Source organism: Aspergillus alliaceus (assembly GCF_009176365.1).
Source record: "Aspergillus alliaceus strain CBS 536.65 unplaced genomic scaffold BDW43scaffold_6, whole genome shotgun sequence".
Lineage (NCBI taxonomy): Eukaryota > Fungi > Ascomycota > Eurotiomycetes > Eurotiales > Aspergillaceae > Aspergillus > Aspergillus alliaceus.
The window spans coordinates 375,439-388,926 of record NW_022474689.1 but is presented as its reverse complement, the minus strand read 5'-3'; the positions used below and the strand labels follow the sequence as shown (position 1 = coordinate 388,926).

The 13,488-nt window shown below is 49.4% G+C and overlaps 4 protein-coding genes across 4 annotated transcripts; all 4 read left to right on the top strand.

Moving 5' to 3' along the window:
• Window positions 1–363: 363 nt before the first annotated feature.
• BDW43DRAFT_322622 (NAD(P)-binding protein) lies at window positions 364–1,416 on the top strand (the record flags this gene model as incomplete). Its single annotated transcript, XM_032049598.1, has 1 exon — window positions 364–1,416. One exon carries the CDS (start codon window positions 364–366, stop codon window positions 1,414–1,416), a length of 1,053 nt encoding a protein of 350 aa, XP_031904043.1.
• Window positions 1,417–1,703: 287 nt separating this feature from the next.
• Window positions 1,704–4,262, top strand: BDW43DRAFT_264849 (S9 family peptidase). The gene is made up of 5 exons (XM_032040716.1): window positions 1,704–1,888; window positions 1,943–2,049; window positions 2,106–2,768; window positions 2,825–3,399; window positions 3,467–4,262. Exons 1-5 carry the CDS (start codon window positions 1,787–1,789, stop codon window positions 4,000–4,002), a joined length of 1,983 nt encoding a protein of 660 aa, XP_031904042.1. The 5' UTR covers window positions 1,704–1,786; the 3' UTR covers window positions 4,003–4,262.
• A 1,829-nt stretch (window positions 4,263–6,091) lies between these two features.
• BDW43DRAFT_297591 (glycosyltransferase) lies at window positions 6,092–10,494 on the top strand (the record flags this gene model as incomplete). The annotated part of the gene is made up of 10 exons (XM_032044416.1): window positions 6,092–6,137; window positions 6,230–6,302; window positions 6,473–6,544; window positions 7,943–8,464; window positions 8,521–8,757; window positions 8,817–9,584; window positions 9,633–9,781; window positions 9,863–9,990; window positions 10,081–10,219; window positions 10,295–10,494. 10 exons carry the CDS (start codon window positions 6,092–6,094, stop codon window positions 10,492–10,494), a joined length of 2,334 nt encoding a protein of 777 aa, XP_031904041.1.
• Window positions 10,495–10,937: 443 nt separating this feature from the next.
• BDW43DRAFT_202141 (uncharacterized protein) lies at window positions 10,938–12,740 on the top strand. Its single transcript, XM_032039154.1, has 2 exons — window positions 10,938–11,693; window positions 11,747–12,740. The coding sequence occupies exons 1-2, from the start codon at window positions 11,237–11,239 to the stop codon at window positions 12,607–12,609; spliced, it is 1,320 nt and encodes a 439-aa protein (XP_031904040.1). The 5' UTR covers window positions 10,938–11,236; the 3' UTR covers window positions 12,610–12,740.
• Window positions 12,741–13,488: the final 748 nt, after the last annotated feature.

Genomic DNA, 13,488 nt, shown 5'->3' with positions numbered 1-13,488 from the left:
ATATGTGCTTCTGAAGCAGTACAACGGGGGATTAATAGGGTTCTAACTGACCACTTATCGGATTTGGCCCCCAGGCAATGAGTGGGTCACACCTCGCAAGGCCAATATCTCACCCATAACGGTAGAAAATCCCCTGCTTCAAGGGGCCGTCTCCGAAGCTGCCCGACTAATTGGAAACCACCTCTCTTCTGTAGTGGAGGCGCTTACTGACAAAACGGTGTTAACTTATCATGTTATCCGAATTGGGCGGACATAGGCGGAGATAACCCCGGGGGAGTTGCTGTTTATCTAGACCCCCTGCCCTCGATTTAGGACAAACCGCGTTAATGACCCAATACTCAGTTCTCAGCTTGCATACATACCATGGCTCGCATTCTCGTCACCGGAGGCAGTGGATTCCTTGGCGGCGTGCTGATCGACACGCTTCTCGCCCGCGGCCACTCGGTCGTCACTACCGTGCGCTCGCTCGAAAAAGCAGAGTCACTACAGGCCCAACGCCCCGGAATCTCCACCGCTCGACTAGACTACAAGATTGTGGAAGATATCGCTCAGATTAACGCCTTCGATGACGCAGTCGTATGCGACCCGCCTTTGTCGGCTGTCATCCATACAGCTAGTCCCTTCCACTACAGTATTGAGAATGTCAAGCGCGACATGCTCGACCCAGCGGTCAATGGCACCGTCGGGGTCCTTCAATCCGTGTACCGCTATGCGCCCACTGTGGAGCGTGTTGTCATCACATCCTCCTTTGCCGCGATGTATAATCCGACGAAGGGCGCCGGATCCAAATATTCGGAGGCGGATTGGAACCCCGTCACCTGGGACGATGCTGAAAGCCCGGCCAATGCACAGGGCCAATCGGGGTACCGGACCAGTAAGGCCCTGGCGGAAAAGGAAGCCTGGGCATTCATGGAGAAATACCATCCGCGGTATACCTTGACCGTGTTGAATCCGTCGTTGATTTTGGGGCCTGTCTCACTGTCTCTCGCGTCACTGGAGGAGGTCAACACATCCAACCAACGGATCCGCGATTTTATGACCGGAGCAGCTCGGGAGCGGTGCCCGCCTACCGGCAGTCAGTTTTGGGTGGATGTGCGTGATGCAGCGCTGGCGCATGCCGTGGCGGCGGAACGCCCAGGGGTCGCAGGGAAGCGCTTTTTCCTCACCGCAGGCACCTTTTGTAACGTCCAGATTGTAGACGCCATCGGGCGTGCGTTTCCGGAACTGCAGTCGGCATTGCCCCGCGGGGATGCGTTAAAGCTCGGCAATTACCCTCCGGGTGGTCCACCCTATGGCTACGACAACTCGGCCTCCATTAAAGAGTTTGGATTGACGTATCGAAGCCTGGATGAGAGTGTGGTGGACACCGTCAAAAGCCTGATGGCGATCCAACAAGCGGCACCTCAATCAGACTAGTGTGGATTAGATGTTGACCCCGTTAGTACTTAGAAATATAGATGTCACAATAATTCCATAAACGTCATGATATGATGTTGGCTAAAGATTCCAATATGAACCCCCTGATCTGCTCCAACCCTTTCGCGCATGTTTCTGCTCGGACTACTATACATCAACTGGCCCTGAGGCTTATTATCGCTCTACACTCTCATGACATTAGGGTTACATTAGAAAGAATTAATAACAGATATGCACACGCGATCGATATCATTGGTTGAGGCGCCGGACCCAGTCATTACCCCTCCTCCACCTTCAGAACACATATTCCACCTTCTGAACAACCCATTCCACCCCGGTGTGCAGCTCTGTTTTCTGTGCATAATTCGCCATGGCGAATCCAATCCAGACGGCAGCGTACGGAACCTGGGCCAGTCCGATCACCGCGGACATGTTGGCCCAAATCGGTGGCAAGATGGAGAATGTGGCGGTTGTAGGGCTTCACGCTTCATCGGGAACGTGCCGATCGCTCGCTAATTTGATCTAGACATCCGATGGAACTATATACTTGCTGGAAGCTCGACCACTCGAAGACGGACGAAACTGCATTGTGCAATGCTCCAAAGGGACAGCGCGAGATGTATTGCCGAGAGAGTGACCAACCCACCCATTACACGGTATGGTCAGACTGTACTGACTAGCTCCGTCAGTTATAATGCCCTCAGCCGCGTGCATGAATATGGTGGCAAGGCGATGACCGCCAGCCCGACCGGGGAGATCATTTTCACCGACGGGAAGACGATGGGTCTGTACCGGTTAGAGCCCGCAACGGGAACCATCGAGCGCTTGACTACGCCCTCGGAGACCCTGCGCTACGTGTGCACCTCTGTCCGCACCTCACCAGCGACGGGGAAGATCGACTGGATTCTGGCGGTCCAGGAAGACCACACGAAGCCGGCTCCGGCGGACGTCCAGAACACGGTGGTAGCAATCGAGGTGGCCACCAAGCAGATCGTTCCTCTGCTCCAGGGCGCGGACTTTTACAGCTACGCGCAGTTCTCTCCGACCGGCGATAAGGTCTGCTGGGTGCAATGGAATCATCCGGACATGCCATGGACGGGAACTCTACTGTGGACTGGTCGCTGGGCGGATGGAAAACTGTCTGAGTCCCACTTCGTGGCAGGAAAAGCACAGGCAGAGAGCGTTACCCAACCCCGGTGGGGGCCTGATGGCACGTTGTATTTTGCCAGTGACAGAACTGGATACTGGCAACTCTATCGTTTGCCGTCTGGCTCCTCGTCACAGGTCACTCGGATCCAGTTGAAGGGTTTAGAACAGGTCGAATTCGCCCATCCCGACTGGAATATGGGAAAGTAAGAGACCGTGACGGAAACAGCGGTATATGTTTGAATGTTAACGAATCGCCCAGTTGTACCTATACTTGTCTCACATCCCACCAGATCATTGCGGCCTATATGCGGAATGCTCAGTGGTCATTTATCCTTGTCAATCTCGACCACGACTCTTACCGTGAGCTGAACGTGCCCATCACGGACAACATCGAGTTGGCTGAGCGCCCACTGTCGGAGAACAGTGTCGCTGTGCTCGGGTCATCGACCACGAGGCTTAGCAACCTGTATACATTGAGCATCGGCGAGACGGTCCACCTGCAAGCCCTCAAGAAGGCGGCCGATATCTCTCTTCCGGAGACCTTTTGCTCTCCGGCACAACATATCTCTTTCCCGAGAGTCCATGGCAAATTCCAACAAGGCGAGTGCTATGCGATCTTCCGTGCGCCGCAAAACCCGGATTATCAGGCTCCACAGGGGACTCTTCCTCCCCTGGTGGTTTCTTTGCACGGGGGTCCCACGTCATGTTCTGGCGTAGGTCTGCAACTCTCCGACCTGTACTGGACCTCTCGCGGCTACGCGGTTGTTTGGGTCAACTATGGAGGAAGTTCGGGATACGGCCGTGCGTATCGGGACTTGTTGAACAGCAGATGGGGTATTGCGCGCTCCCTCTCACACTCTCTCTTTCCCCGCTATGTAAAGCCATTGCTGATGTTTTATAGGAGAATTGGATATCGCGGACGCCGCCAGCTGCGTTTCCTTCCTAGCCTCGGCCTCCCGAGTCGACGGGAATCAGGTCGGAATTCGTGGCGGCAGCGCAGGGGGCTATGCCGTTCTCCAAGCCCTCTGCGATTATCCCACGCTCTTCGGCGGCGGGAACTCGCTGTACGGCATCGCGAATCTGCGGACCCTCTGTGAGGACACCCACAAGTTTGAAAGCCAATATGCCTATAACCTCCTATTCCCGCCGGACATGCCTGACGAGGAGCGTGAACGGGTCCTCCATGACCGCAGCCCGTGCTACCATGCGGACCAGATTCGGGCCCCCCTGCTGATGCTCCAGGGGGAGGAGGACCATGTGGTACCGCTGAATCAGGCACAGGATATGGAGCGCGTCATGAAGGAGCACGGCCGCGAGGTCAAGCTGGTGGTTTTTGCCGGCGAGGGACATGGGTTCCGGCAGGCGGCGAATAAGAAACGTGCTTTGAATGAGGAGGAACACTGGTGGCAAAAGAATCTCCTGAAAATGAAGGTGTGAAAGGTTGGTACATGAGTTATCTTCTCTATGCACAGGTTTACTCTAGCTCCCCTAGATGCTTATCCTAGAAAAAGTACAAACCGAAAGATTTATATCCATTTCCCCATTTCCATCATTTAGACCGCCTTACCTTTTTCGATCTACGAGGACGGATGAATGGCTACCTGCCATGGTTTTGCGGAAAGTTCCTGCATTAACTGATCAATAGGGATTATGAATGAGTAAAGCATGTGGTCGATCCATGAATATTTATATAGCTTGTTCTATTGTAGAAGCTGCGAGCATACTCACTTGTTCAATTTATTGTAAATTCGTTTAGATTTAGGCACATGGTCAGATATAAAGGTTTCAATATAACGGAAGAGAATGTTTTGATAGTGTTCGCTGTATCTATTTAGGATAGAGCTGATCTATTCAACTAGGATGAAGGTTGCCGCACCGTATGCACCTATTTGTAACCAGGTACAAAGTTAAACATCAGCCTTCAATTCAAACGATAGAAGGGCGACTCATACAGAAAAAGATATGTCCAGCTGATATTTGAACGTGTCAGCAAAAAGCGATATGGTGACTTTTTCTAAGTTCCATACCTGTGCCCTGTATAGTAGTAGTAGTAGTAGTAGTAGTAGTAGTAGTACCGATCCAGCATGCCTTTCTATACCAGCCAAGTTGAGCTCCATCAATCAGTATCCTGTCTACTTAGCCTAGATATCCTAAAATACCTGTACAAAGAATAGTTTCGAGAGCAAATATATGTCATTTCCATAGATTGCTGAGAAGCCAGTAGTTGAATGACGAATAACTGGAAGTTTGAGATCTGTTGGTTGCTTGACAACGAGCTGTGGAGTCTAAGATGTGCTTAATCCAACAATATAAATAGGCCGGGACAAATCCTAGTAAGACGGCGAGTGACATGAGATCTCAGAGGATATGTAATTTCCTCGCTAATTTTCGCCGCTTTAATGACCTTACCCTACAGGGCAGGATAGATTCCAGCAAGCACCAGTTGTAAGAAGCTATGAATATGTCATCTGGAGGCTAATTGAGCCTGGCTATTTGAGCCTGGCTATTTGAACTAACTTTAGCCAATTACTCCGGAAATGGAGAATACTGATATTGTTGATCATGATATGAGCATCGGTGATGCCAGGTGCCTTTGACTATTGTCCCTCCCATGTGGTCGTATAATTGTTTACCGTGACAATGCCGCCGATGAAGCGAAAAAGATCTTCATTTGTTTCCATCTCTCATTTGCTGATGCGAAATGAGCATCGGCACGTCTTGTGTCGTTTTCACAGTAACCCCGGTCTTCTTCGCATACCTCCGGAGAAAAGGCTCTATTCGATCTAGATTTGCAGCATTGTGTGCAGCTTGGAGAACTTTCTCTCCCCCCATCTTGATTATAACATCCATCATCTGCTCGGGTTCAAGCTCATTTTCTTGTGCAGCCTTAAGTATGCCCTCTGTAATTGCAATTACCTGGCCGCGCTGTTCAAGGAGAATTTCCATCAAGTTAGAAGTGAATGATCTTGCCAGAAGTATTACAAGCTCTTCTGTAATGATGAAATCCTTGGCCCGTCGATGAAGCAGCCGCCGAATTGCCTGAATTCCGCCGTTTGGATTCCTCGCCGCTGCTGCAACCACTCTGGCTGTGACCATGACCCCATCCTCCCTGTCTTCAAGTAGGTCAACTCTATTATACGTCTCATCGTATATCTCTACCGCTTGGACAAGATACCCTTCATTTAAGTTGGGGAACAACGCCAAGAAACGTGGCATCGTATAAGAGGGAGGATGGGGTAGACCAAACAAGAATAACGCTACGTCGCGTATCACATCTGTAACACTCTTGGTGTAATCTGCACGCAATGAGCTATCATCCCGCACGTCAGTAGCTAGCCCAAGTAAGGCGAAAATCATATCCCGAGGGTCACTGGCTTCGCTTTCCTTAAAGATCCGCAGGAGGTTGTACAAGTCCCGCTTGCAACTCCACCATGAGTTGTTTCTCGACGCACCGGGCATTATATCCAAGACCGCCTGACAGCGAGGCTTGGGCTGAACTCCGAGAAGCGAGGGAGCCAGCGTAAAAATGCGTGCCGGCACACATCTCTTTCCACACCGGACTACGGCGCTTCGTGCGTTCGCAACTTCTTGGAGGATCCAAATTCTCCTAAACCAAGGCCGATCCAAGAGCATCTCCATCCCCATTCTTTGTAGATCCTTGAAGCCGGGAGACTGGATAGATTGGGCAAGCTGCCAAAGCCTGGACCAACCCGCGTCTGTTGGTTTCCAGTGCCTATGTACGTGCCGTTGGCTTTCTTCTTCCAGTTTCTGCAAGGAATCTAAGAGGGCGTTTGTTGGGTAGCTCCCCTCACCCAACCACAAGATCACTTGTTCAGCGTGTGAATATATGGTACCCATTTGTTGTACTTGGTGTCCTCGCTCTTCTGCATTGCTTTGGTCAATACAGATTGCATCCGCCCAAAGGATTCGATCCCTATCGACAAGACGCAACTCCCGAAGTGCAAGGAATAGGTTCGCTGTGATAACGAGTGTTTTCCCGTTTACTTTGATTGGGTTTGTCCTTTGGTTTCCACCCCATGTATACGATAATGCCTCGTAAGGACATGCGTTTTCTCCGTCGAACCAGGCTTGCAGGAGGGTGCATTCAATCCGATCAATGGTGCTGCCTTGGTGAAGCATGAGCAAGCGAAAGGTGGTCCTCCCAGATCTATGGGCTCATAGTCGTAGTCATCAATTGGTGTGCAGCTTTGCGACATGGTTTTCGTTAGTGTGTGTGGCTGGTGATGCGGGGTATTCAATCAGCCGCTGCTGGTTACTGATAGGCAAAAGTCTTTCAAGGGCCAAAAGATTTGGAATCTTTGCTTGCAGTATATTTCTTGCAAGGATATGCCATGTCAGGAGGTTGTCGGAAGCGTTGAGTCGAATACAGTGGCTACGTTGGATAGAGTTCTTGCTGTGGTTTTCCCATCCTACAGTAATCAGCGAGTGCTAGAGCCTTCGTCTACAATGCTGGGCATTCCTTGAGTACATACTGGGTCTGTAAGTGTAGCTTCCTCGGATTTTTACCTAGAGATATACCTCGCCATTTGAATCGGGAACTTCGAGAATGTTAAATACGCCCACGAAATCACCTAGTATCGCGGGAAGATGACATACGCCTAGTGAAATAGGTGCTTTGTAGTAGAACCATGGGGCTGCTTGATTACTACGGCAGTCAGGCTACATATAAAAGCGCTCGTGAGTCCCACCTAGATAAGAAGACTTGATGGTTCTATAGAATTATCAATCCGATCATTTTGACATCATATTACACGTTTATCTAGCCAGATATTCTACAGAGAATAAAGCCAACCTAAGGCTCAGTCCCGTCTCGTATTTGGTTTTCCTGATACGGATAAGGCCCAATTTGCTTGTCGGCCAACCATGAAGGGCTGCAGAATTAGATGAGCCCTCACTATAAATAGAGAAAATATAGCTATCCCACTTGCGTTTCCAAGTTTAGAACAGGTTTCCAAGGTATAAACCATAACAGACTGGATTACTTAACCAACCAGGGTCTATAAATCATTGACCACCCTTGGAGTAGCAGGGGAAGTCTGTTTAGCTTTCTACCTCCCAGGATAGTCTCCAACCACCTTTATATTGCCTTCTTGAGGGCCATATCTGGACAATGCAGGATCTAGGGCAACTGACACTAGGTTCAAAAGAAGATTTTAAGACATTCTGCAGGTTTCTGCTGACAAGATTGGGTTTTCAATCTCGAACTTCCATCACTAGTGAGTTATATGGAACACCTCCATTCTCACTCCCAAACTCAGATGCTAATATGTCGAAAAGAAAATGGAAGAATTGATATTGAATTAGATGGTTCTGATAGTGAACATCTCGCACCCCTCCTGCAGCCCCGTCATGACAGCGAAGAGGAGGATGCACACTCAACCGGCAGAGGGGATGATACTACCATTCATTCATTGACGCCACCCCGATTAAACATTGTGCTACAGGTAGTAGGCTCACGCGGAGATCTTCAACCATTCTTGGCTCTCGGGCTGGCACTACAGCAGAGCGGGCACCGCGTTCGGGTCGCGACTCATCCGGTTTTCCAGACCTTTGTACAAGATATTGGTCTGGAGTTTTTCAGCATTGGTGGAGATCCGCTGGATTTGATGTCCTACATGGTGAAGAATTCCGGACTCGTTCCGAATGCGAAAAGTATCCTGGAAGGCAGCGTGAATGAAAACCGAAGGATTGTTCGCGAGATTTTAGAAGGCTGCTGGCGCTCTTGCTTCGAGACAGGTGACGGCCTGCAATGTTCGAGCAAGGCTGAATCCAGCCAAGCGAAACCTTTTGTTGCCAATGCTATCATAGCCAATCCACCTTCGTTTGCACATATTCATTGTGCAGAGAAGATGGGGGTTCCCTTGCAGTTCATGTTCACGTAAGATTCCCGTATTCATATTTTTGAAGGGAGACTGATTGTTGACGACTACAAAGCATGCCGTGGTCTCCAACCCGAGAGCTTCCTCATCCGTTCACTAATATCAAATCATCGTCTGTGGAAGAGAACGCAGCCAATTATGTATCATATTACCTAGTTGAGCTATTGACATGGCAAGGGTTAGGAAGTACAATTAATGCATTCAGACAAAAGACACTGGGCCTTGATCCGATTGATATCGCATCTGCCCTGGCACTGATTCCGCGACTACGGATCCATTCTACGTATTGCTGGTACGTTGTCATTCCAGCACTTCCCACTATATCCAAGTGTCTCACAGCAGACTTGCCAGGTCTCCATCCCTTCTTTCAAAACCTAGGGACTGGGAGTCCCATCTTACAGTTTCTGGCTTCTGCTTCTTACCGTTAGTAACTGGGTACACACCTTCGCATGACTTGAACACCTTCCTCGACTCTGGACCTCCTCCAATTTATATCGGATTCGGCTCCATTGTCGTGGATGACCCGAAAGCCTTGACAGAAATGGTCCTCGACGCAATTCGGCTTACCGGAGTAAGAGCTGTGATCTCTACCGGATGGGGTACTCTCCTCGAAGAAAAACACGTGCCTCGCGAGAGCGTCATATACATCAAAGACTGCCCCCACGACTGGATCTTCAGGCGAGTGTCTTGCGTCGTCCATCACGGGGGAGCCGGAACGACAGCAGCAGCCCTCGTGGCTGGCAAGCCTTCAGTGATCATACCATTTTTCGGCGACCAGTTCTTTTGGGGTAACACTATCGCAAATGCCGGTGCAGGACCTAAACCTATACATTTCGAGAACCTCTCCGCGGCCAGCCTGGCAGCTGCTATCCAGACTGCGCTTCAGCCAGGCATGCTGACTGCAGCACAAGTGTTGCAGGATAAAATTTGCCGAGAAGATGGCATCACCATGGCAGTTCAAAGTTTCCATCGAATGCTCCCTGTGGCTGCACTACGCTGTACATTAGATGAAACCCGTGCGGCGACCTGGAGAGTTCTTGCGACGGACGAGAAATTAAGTGCCCGCGCGGCAGCATTGCTGATAGAAAAGGGCTTGCTTAATATTGATGAAATTGAAATGTAAGTGGAATGCCAACTTGTCAACGACCTTCCTACTTACGTCGAAAGGTTGCAGCCATGCAAATATACTTGCGATCTTGGGCCGTGGGATCCTCTTACAGGAACCGCATTTGCTGCTCTAGACATAGGTAAAGAGTTTCTAAAAGGCGTTTCGAGAATTGGCTCCGCATTCGTCATCGATCGCCAGTCTGCTAAATGTAAAGAATTGGTCGCTGGGAAATCAAGGGCACTGCACAGCATTACAGGCCTAGGACGTGTCTGCGCCTCTGTTGTTCAAGGGCCTGCGAAAGTCGGGGTAGCCTTCACTCAGGGAATGCACAATGCGCCGAAGCTCTGGGGTGACCATACTGTACGGCCGCAGGAAAAGGTGGATGGTTTCCGAAGCGGATGGGAGGCAGGTGGCAAGGTATATCACATCCCATTAGCTGCTTAGGCAGCAGGGGTCCAGCATTCCTATCTCTTTGGTCTTGCGTACACAATCTAATCATGGGCTCAGGAACTGTTCTATGGAGTGCGTGATGGGTTATGTGGTCTTGCTATGGAGCCTGTTATTGGTGCCCGACGTCGTGGCGTGGTTGGAGGAATATCTGGGATAGGGATCGGCGCGCTATCAAGCATTGTAAAAACCGCTTCGGGTTTGTCTTCCTCGGTTATTATATTACGTCGTTTATTTTTTTTGTCTCTTTAAGGCTAACAAACTCGACAATCAGGTGTAAGCGGAGCCATCATTTATCCTCTCAAGGGAATCGAGAAGTCAATCGCAAAACGTTTGATCAGTCGGCGAGGCGATGCTATCGAGGACGCGCTCCTCGCCCAAGGTAAACTTGAGCGTGCTGGTCTAACTGAGGATGAGTGCAATGCTGTCATAAGGAAATGGCAGACTTGCGTCAGCGAAAACGCCATCCGCTAGCTACTTTTGAATGATACTATCAACTGATAGGAATACAAGCCCGGTGATCACTCTGCTGGTTGAACGGGTTGTATGTACGTCCGAAAGAGGCCGTAAGGTCTAATACAGGGACCATAATGGCCTTGGTAAAGATATTGTCTGTTTCTTAAGCTAGACCAGGAACGTGAAATTAGTAAACGAAAAATTGAAGAGCATCTAACTGAATATAACCTCTTTGAGAAAAATCGGCTTTAAAATGCAAGAGAAGATAGTGCAATGTCTTAAGAAGTTGAAAGCGAATACGAGCCCCGGCCACCGCCGTGCTTTGATTGGATAGATCGTATTCGGCGTCTAGTTCAGGCTAAGCGCTAAAGCGAAAGCGAATCCTCCAAGTCATGCCTCACCTTCCCTGAGTCAGGCTGTAGACAACTTTCCTCCAAAGTTGGAGGGAGAGAGACAAAAGCAGTACATTCTGGGTGAAGAGCATGGGGACAGCGGGTATCGGAAGTATGAAACGAAAATCACACACCAAATCTCGAACTGGCTGCCGGACATGCAAGTACGGAACCCTATACCATCTCTTCTCTTATTGGCCCAGTGCCTTGCAACCTAATCTTTCCTATTGTTCACATACAGGGTACGTCGGGTACGATGTGACGAGACGTGGCCTTCATGTAGGAATTGTTCTACGACTGGAAGGCGCTGTGACGGGCCATCCTCACCATCGGCCAAACCGGAGCGGGTGTCGTTCATCCAAGTTTCCATGTCGACACTACATCCGGTGCGCTTACTTTACGAGAACGAACAAGAGGCTCACTACGCCCAACTTTTCCTTGATCACGTCTTATGTGTTATGTCCGGCTACTCCACTCGTCCAGCCTGGCGTTCTCTGATGGTTCAAGCCGTCCATGAAGAGGTTGCCGTCCGCCACGTTGCCATTGCGGTGAGCGCCGTGCTCTATGAAAAATCCGCTACCCCTGTATCTGCAATTAGCTCTCCTCTTTGGAAACATGGAGATGAAAACCGCCGCTTTTCTCTAACAAGATATGGAAAGGGTCTGTCTGCGTTAAGAAAGATGATGTGTTGTAAGGACCGTCGATCCGTAGAGGTGACCCTGATATGTGGTGCTCTCTGTATCTGGTTCGAGCTTATAGCCGGAGAACCCCTAATGGCCTTGAACCATTTAGATCAATGCTTAAAGATTATCTCGGGATCTGGTGGTAAGAACCAAGCTCCTGGCACGTTACTCGGATTAACAGTTCTGTTCGTACAGACAAGCTTGACCCTAGTATCTCGTACACCTTCTCAAAGCTTGACCTTCAAGCAGCAACGTACATTGGGAGACGGCCTCCTGCAATTGTTGCCACGGACATGAAGCCAATTCAATACATCTTCGACTTTTTCGACGAGGCAGAACAATGCCTGCTTGAGGAATACAACCGGATATACAGCTTCAAGCGTACCGTTGCGGCTCGGTACCGTTATCTAGGGCCTGACTGGATCCCCATGGAGTTGCTCGCTTACGTACAGCTGTTACGGGATCGCCTCGAGCACTGGGAATCAACGTATAAATTTTCTTATGCCTGCCAGAAGGCCGAAGGCACTCCTCAATTGGCACAACGGGTCACCCTGCTCTTTATCAATTATCATACCGCCCTGATAACAGTGTCGACGTGCCTCTATCCGGAAGAAACTATCTACGACCGATTCCTCTCATCTTTTCAACAGATTCTTTCGCTGGCAAAGGTTTTAATCGAGGGGTACTTTGCACAGCGCCACCAGAATTGGCCGGGGTTTTCCTTAGATATGGGCGTTATTCAGCCTTTGTACATGACCGCGACCAAATGCCGCAATTCTGACGTCCGTCAGCATGCTATCGACCTGTTATCTTCGGCGCCAGTCATAGAAGGTGTTTGGGACGGCAGGACCACTGCCCTCGTTTCAAGAAGGGCAAAGGAACTCGAGGAAGAAGGGCTAGAACGTGCCACAGATGGCATACCTGAATATCGCCGAATCCATTCTATTGGGCTTGATGTCAATGCTGAGCTGCACCAGATAGAAATCGCCTTTCGCAGACGGTTAAACGGATTTGATGGCGAATGGAATGATACGATTGAGATACATAGCCTACCTTAGCTGTGCCAAGTTGGTCTCCTTCTTATAATAGTATATAGATCTCAGAATCCCGAGGAATGGTTGGAATGTACGTCGAAATTTTGTTGGCGCCCAGGGCTGAAGAATCTGGCTATGAATTATGTTACCTTGTGCAGTACGAGCGACAGCAACAGCCCTGTTCTTGGCGGGTTCCGGGATTCAATTTCAAGCTTGCGGCTTACCCAAAGTCGGCCCCGAATAGACGAACAATAGTAGCGTAAGTCATTTAGATTTTTACCTAGGAAAATATCTTGGGTGATGACTTTCATTATTGATTCATTGCCCGCCCGCAGCATGTTGGCACCGTCCCTTGCTGGGGTAGAGGATGCTGGTGATCCGTGTTCTACAAATTATACCTGAGATAAGCCACAAGAATACACCTCGAATGAACAATATTATAAAACTCTAAGTCAGCGCTAATTCGGTATCTTTCAATATAACTCTGGCAAATAAAAGGTCTCTATATAATATTGAAACGCGTTTTCAATATACTAAAAATATATATGTTAAAGGTATAAGATTAAGAGAATAGCCCTCATCGGACGGCATCAGTGTAGTAGATAAATACCAACGCCGGATCATGGGACAGTTCAGAGCAAAACTCAGTGACCAACAAATATCAACGAAACCATTTTCGAGTCGAGTATTATCATGAGAACTCTTCTAATACCGCGAGACCTATCCTTGACAGTGAATATTCTGACTAATTACCAATTACGACTAGGTCCATTTATGTTAGAGCACACGGGATACAGAAGAAACTCAAAACACACATCACTGCACGGTTCGTTTGGCCCGCAAAGTATTGATCACTTCTTTTCTTCTCGTATCCCTATGAGTTTTGAGGCACAGCCACCTCGC

What these genes read in the sequence shown, in the direction of transcription:
- BDW43DRAFT_264849 (XM_032040716.1), top strand. Translation starts at nt 1,787, where the DNA reads ATGGCGAATCCAATCCAGACGGCAGCGTACGGAACCTGGGCCAGTCCG. An exon ending in AGATGGAGAATGTGGCGGTT is followed by an intron (nt 1,889 to 1,942) that starts GTAGGGCTTCAC and finishes AATTTGATCTAG; the next exon opens with ACATCCGATGGAACTATATA. An exon ending in CCCGACTGGAATATGGGAAA is followed by an intron (nt 2,769 to 2,824) that starts GTAAGAGACCGT and finishes CGAATCGCCCAG; the next exon opens with TTGTACCTATACTTGTCTCA.
- BDW43DRAFT_202141 (XM_032039154.1), top strand. Translation starts at nt 11,237, where the DNA reads ATGTCGACACTACATCCGGTGCGCTTACTTTACGAGAACGAACAAGAG. An exon ending in GATTATCTCGGGATCTGGTG is followed by an intron (nt 11,694 to 11,746) that starts GTAAGAACCAAG and finishes CTGTTCGTACAG; the next exon opens with ACAAGCTTGACCCTAGTATC.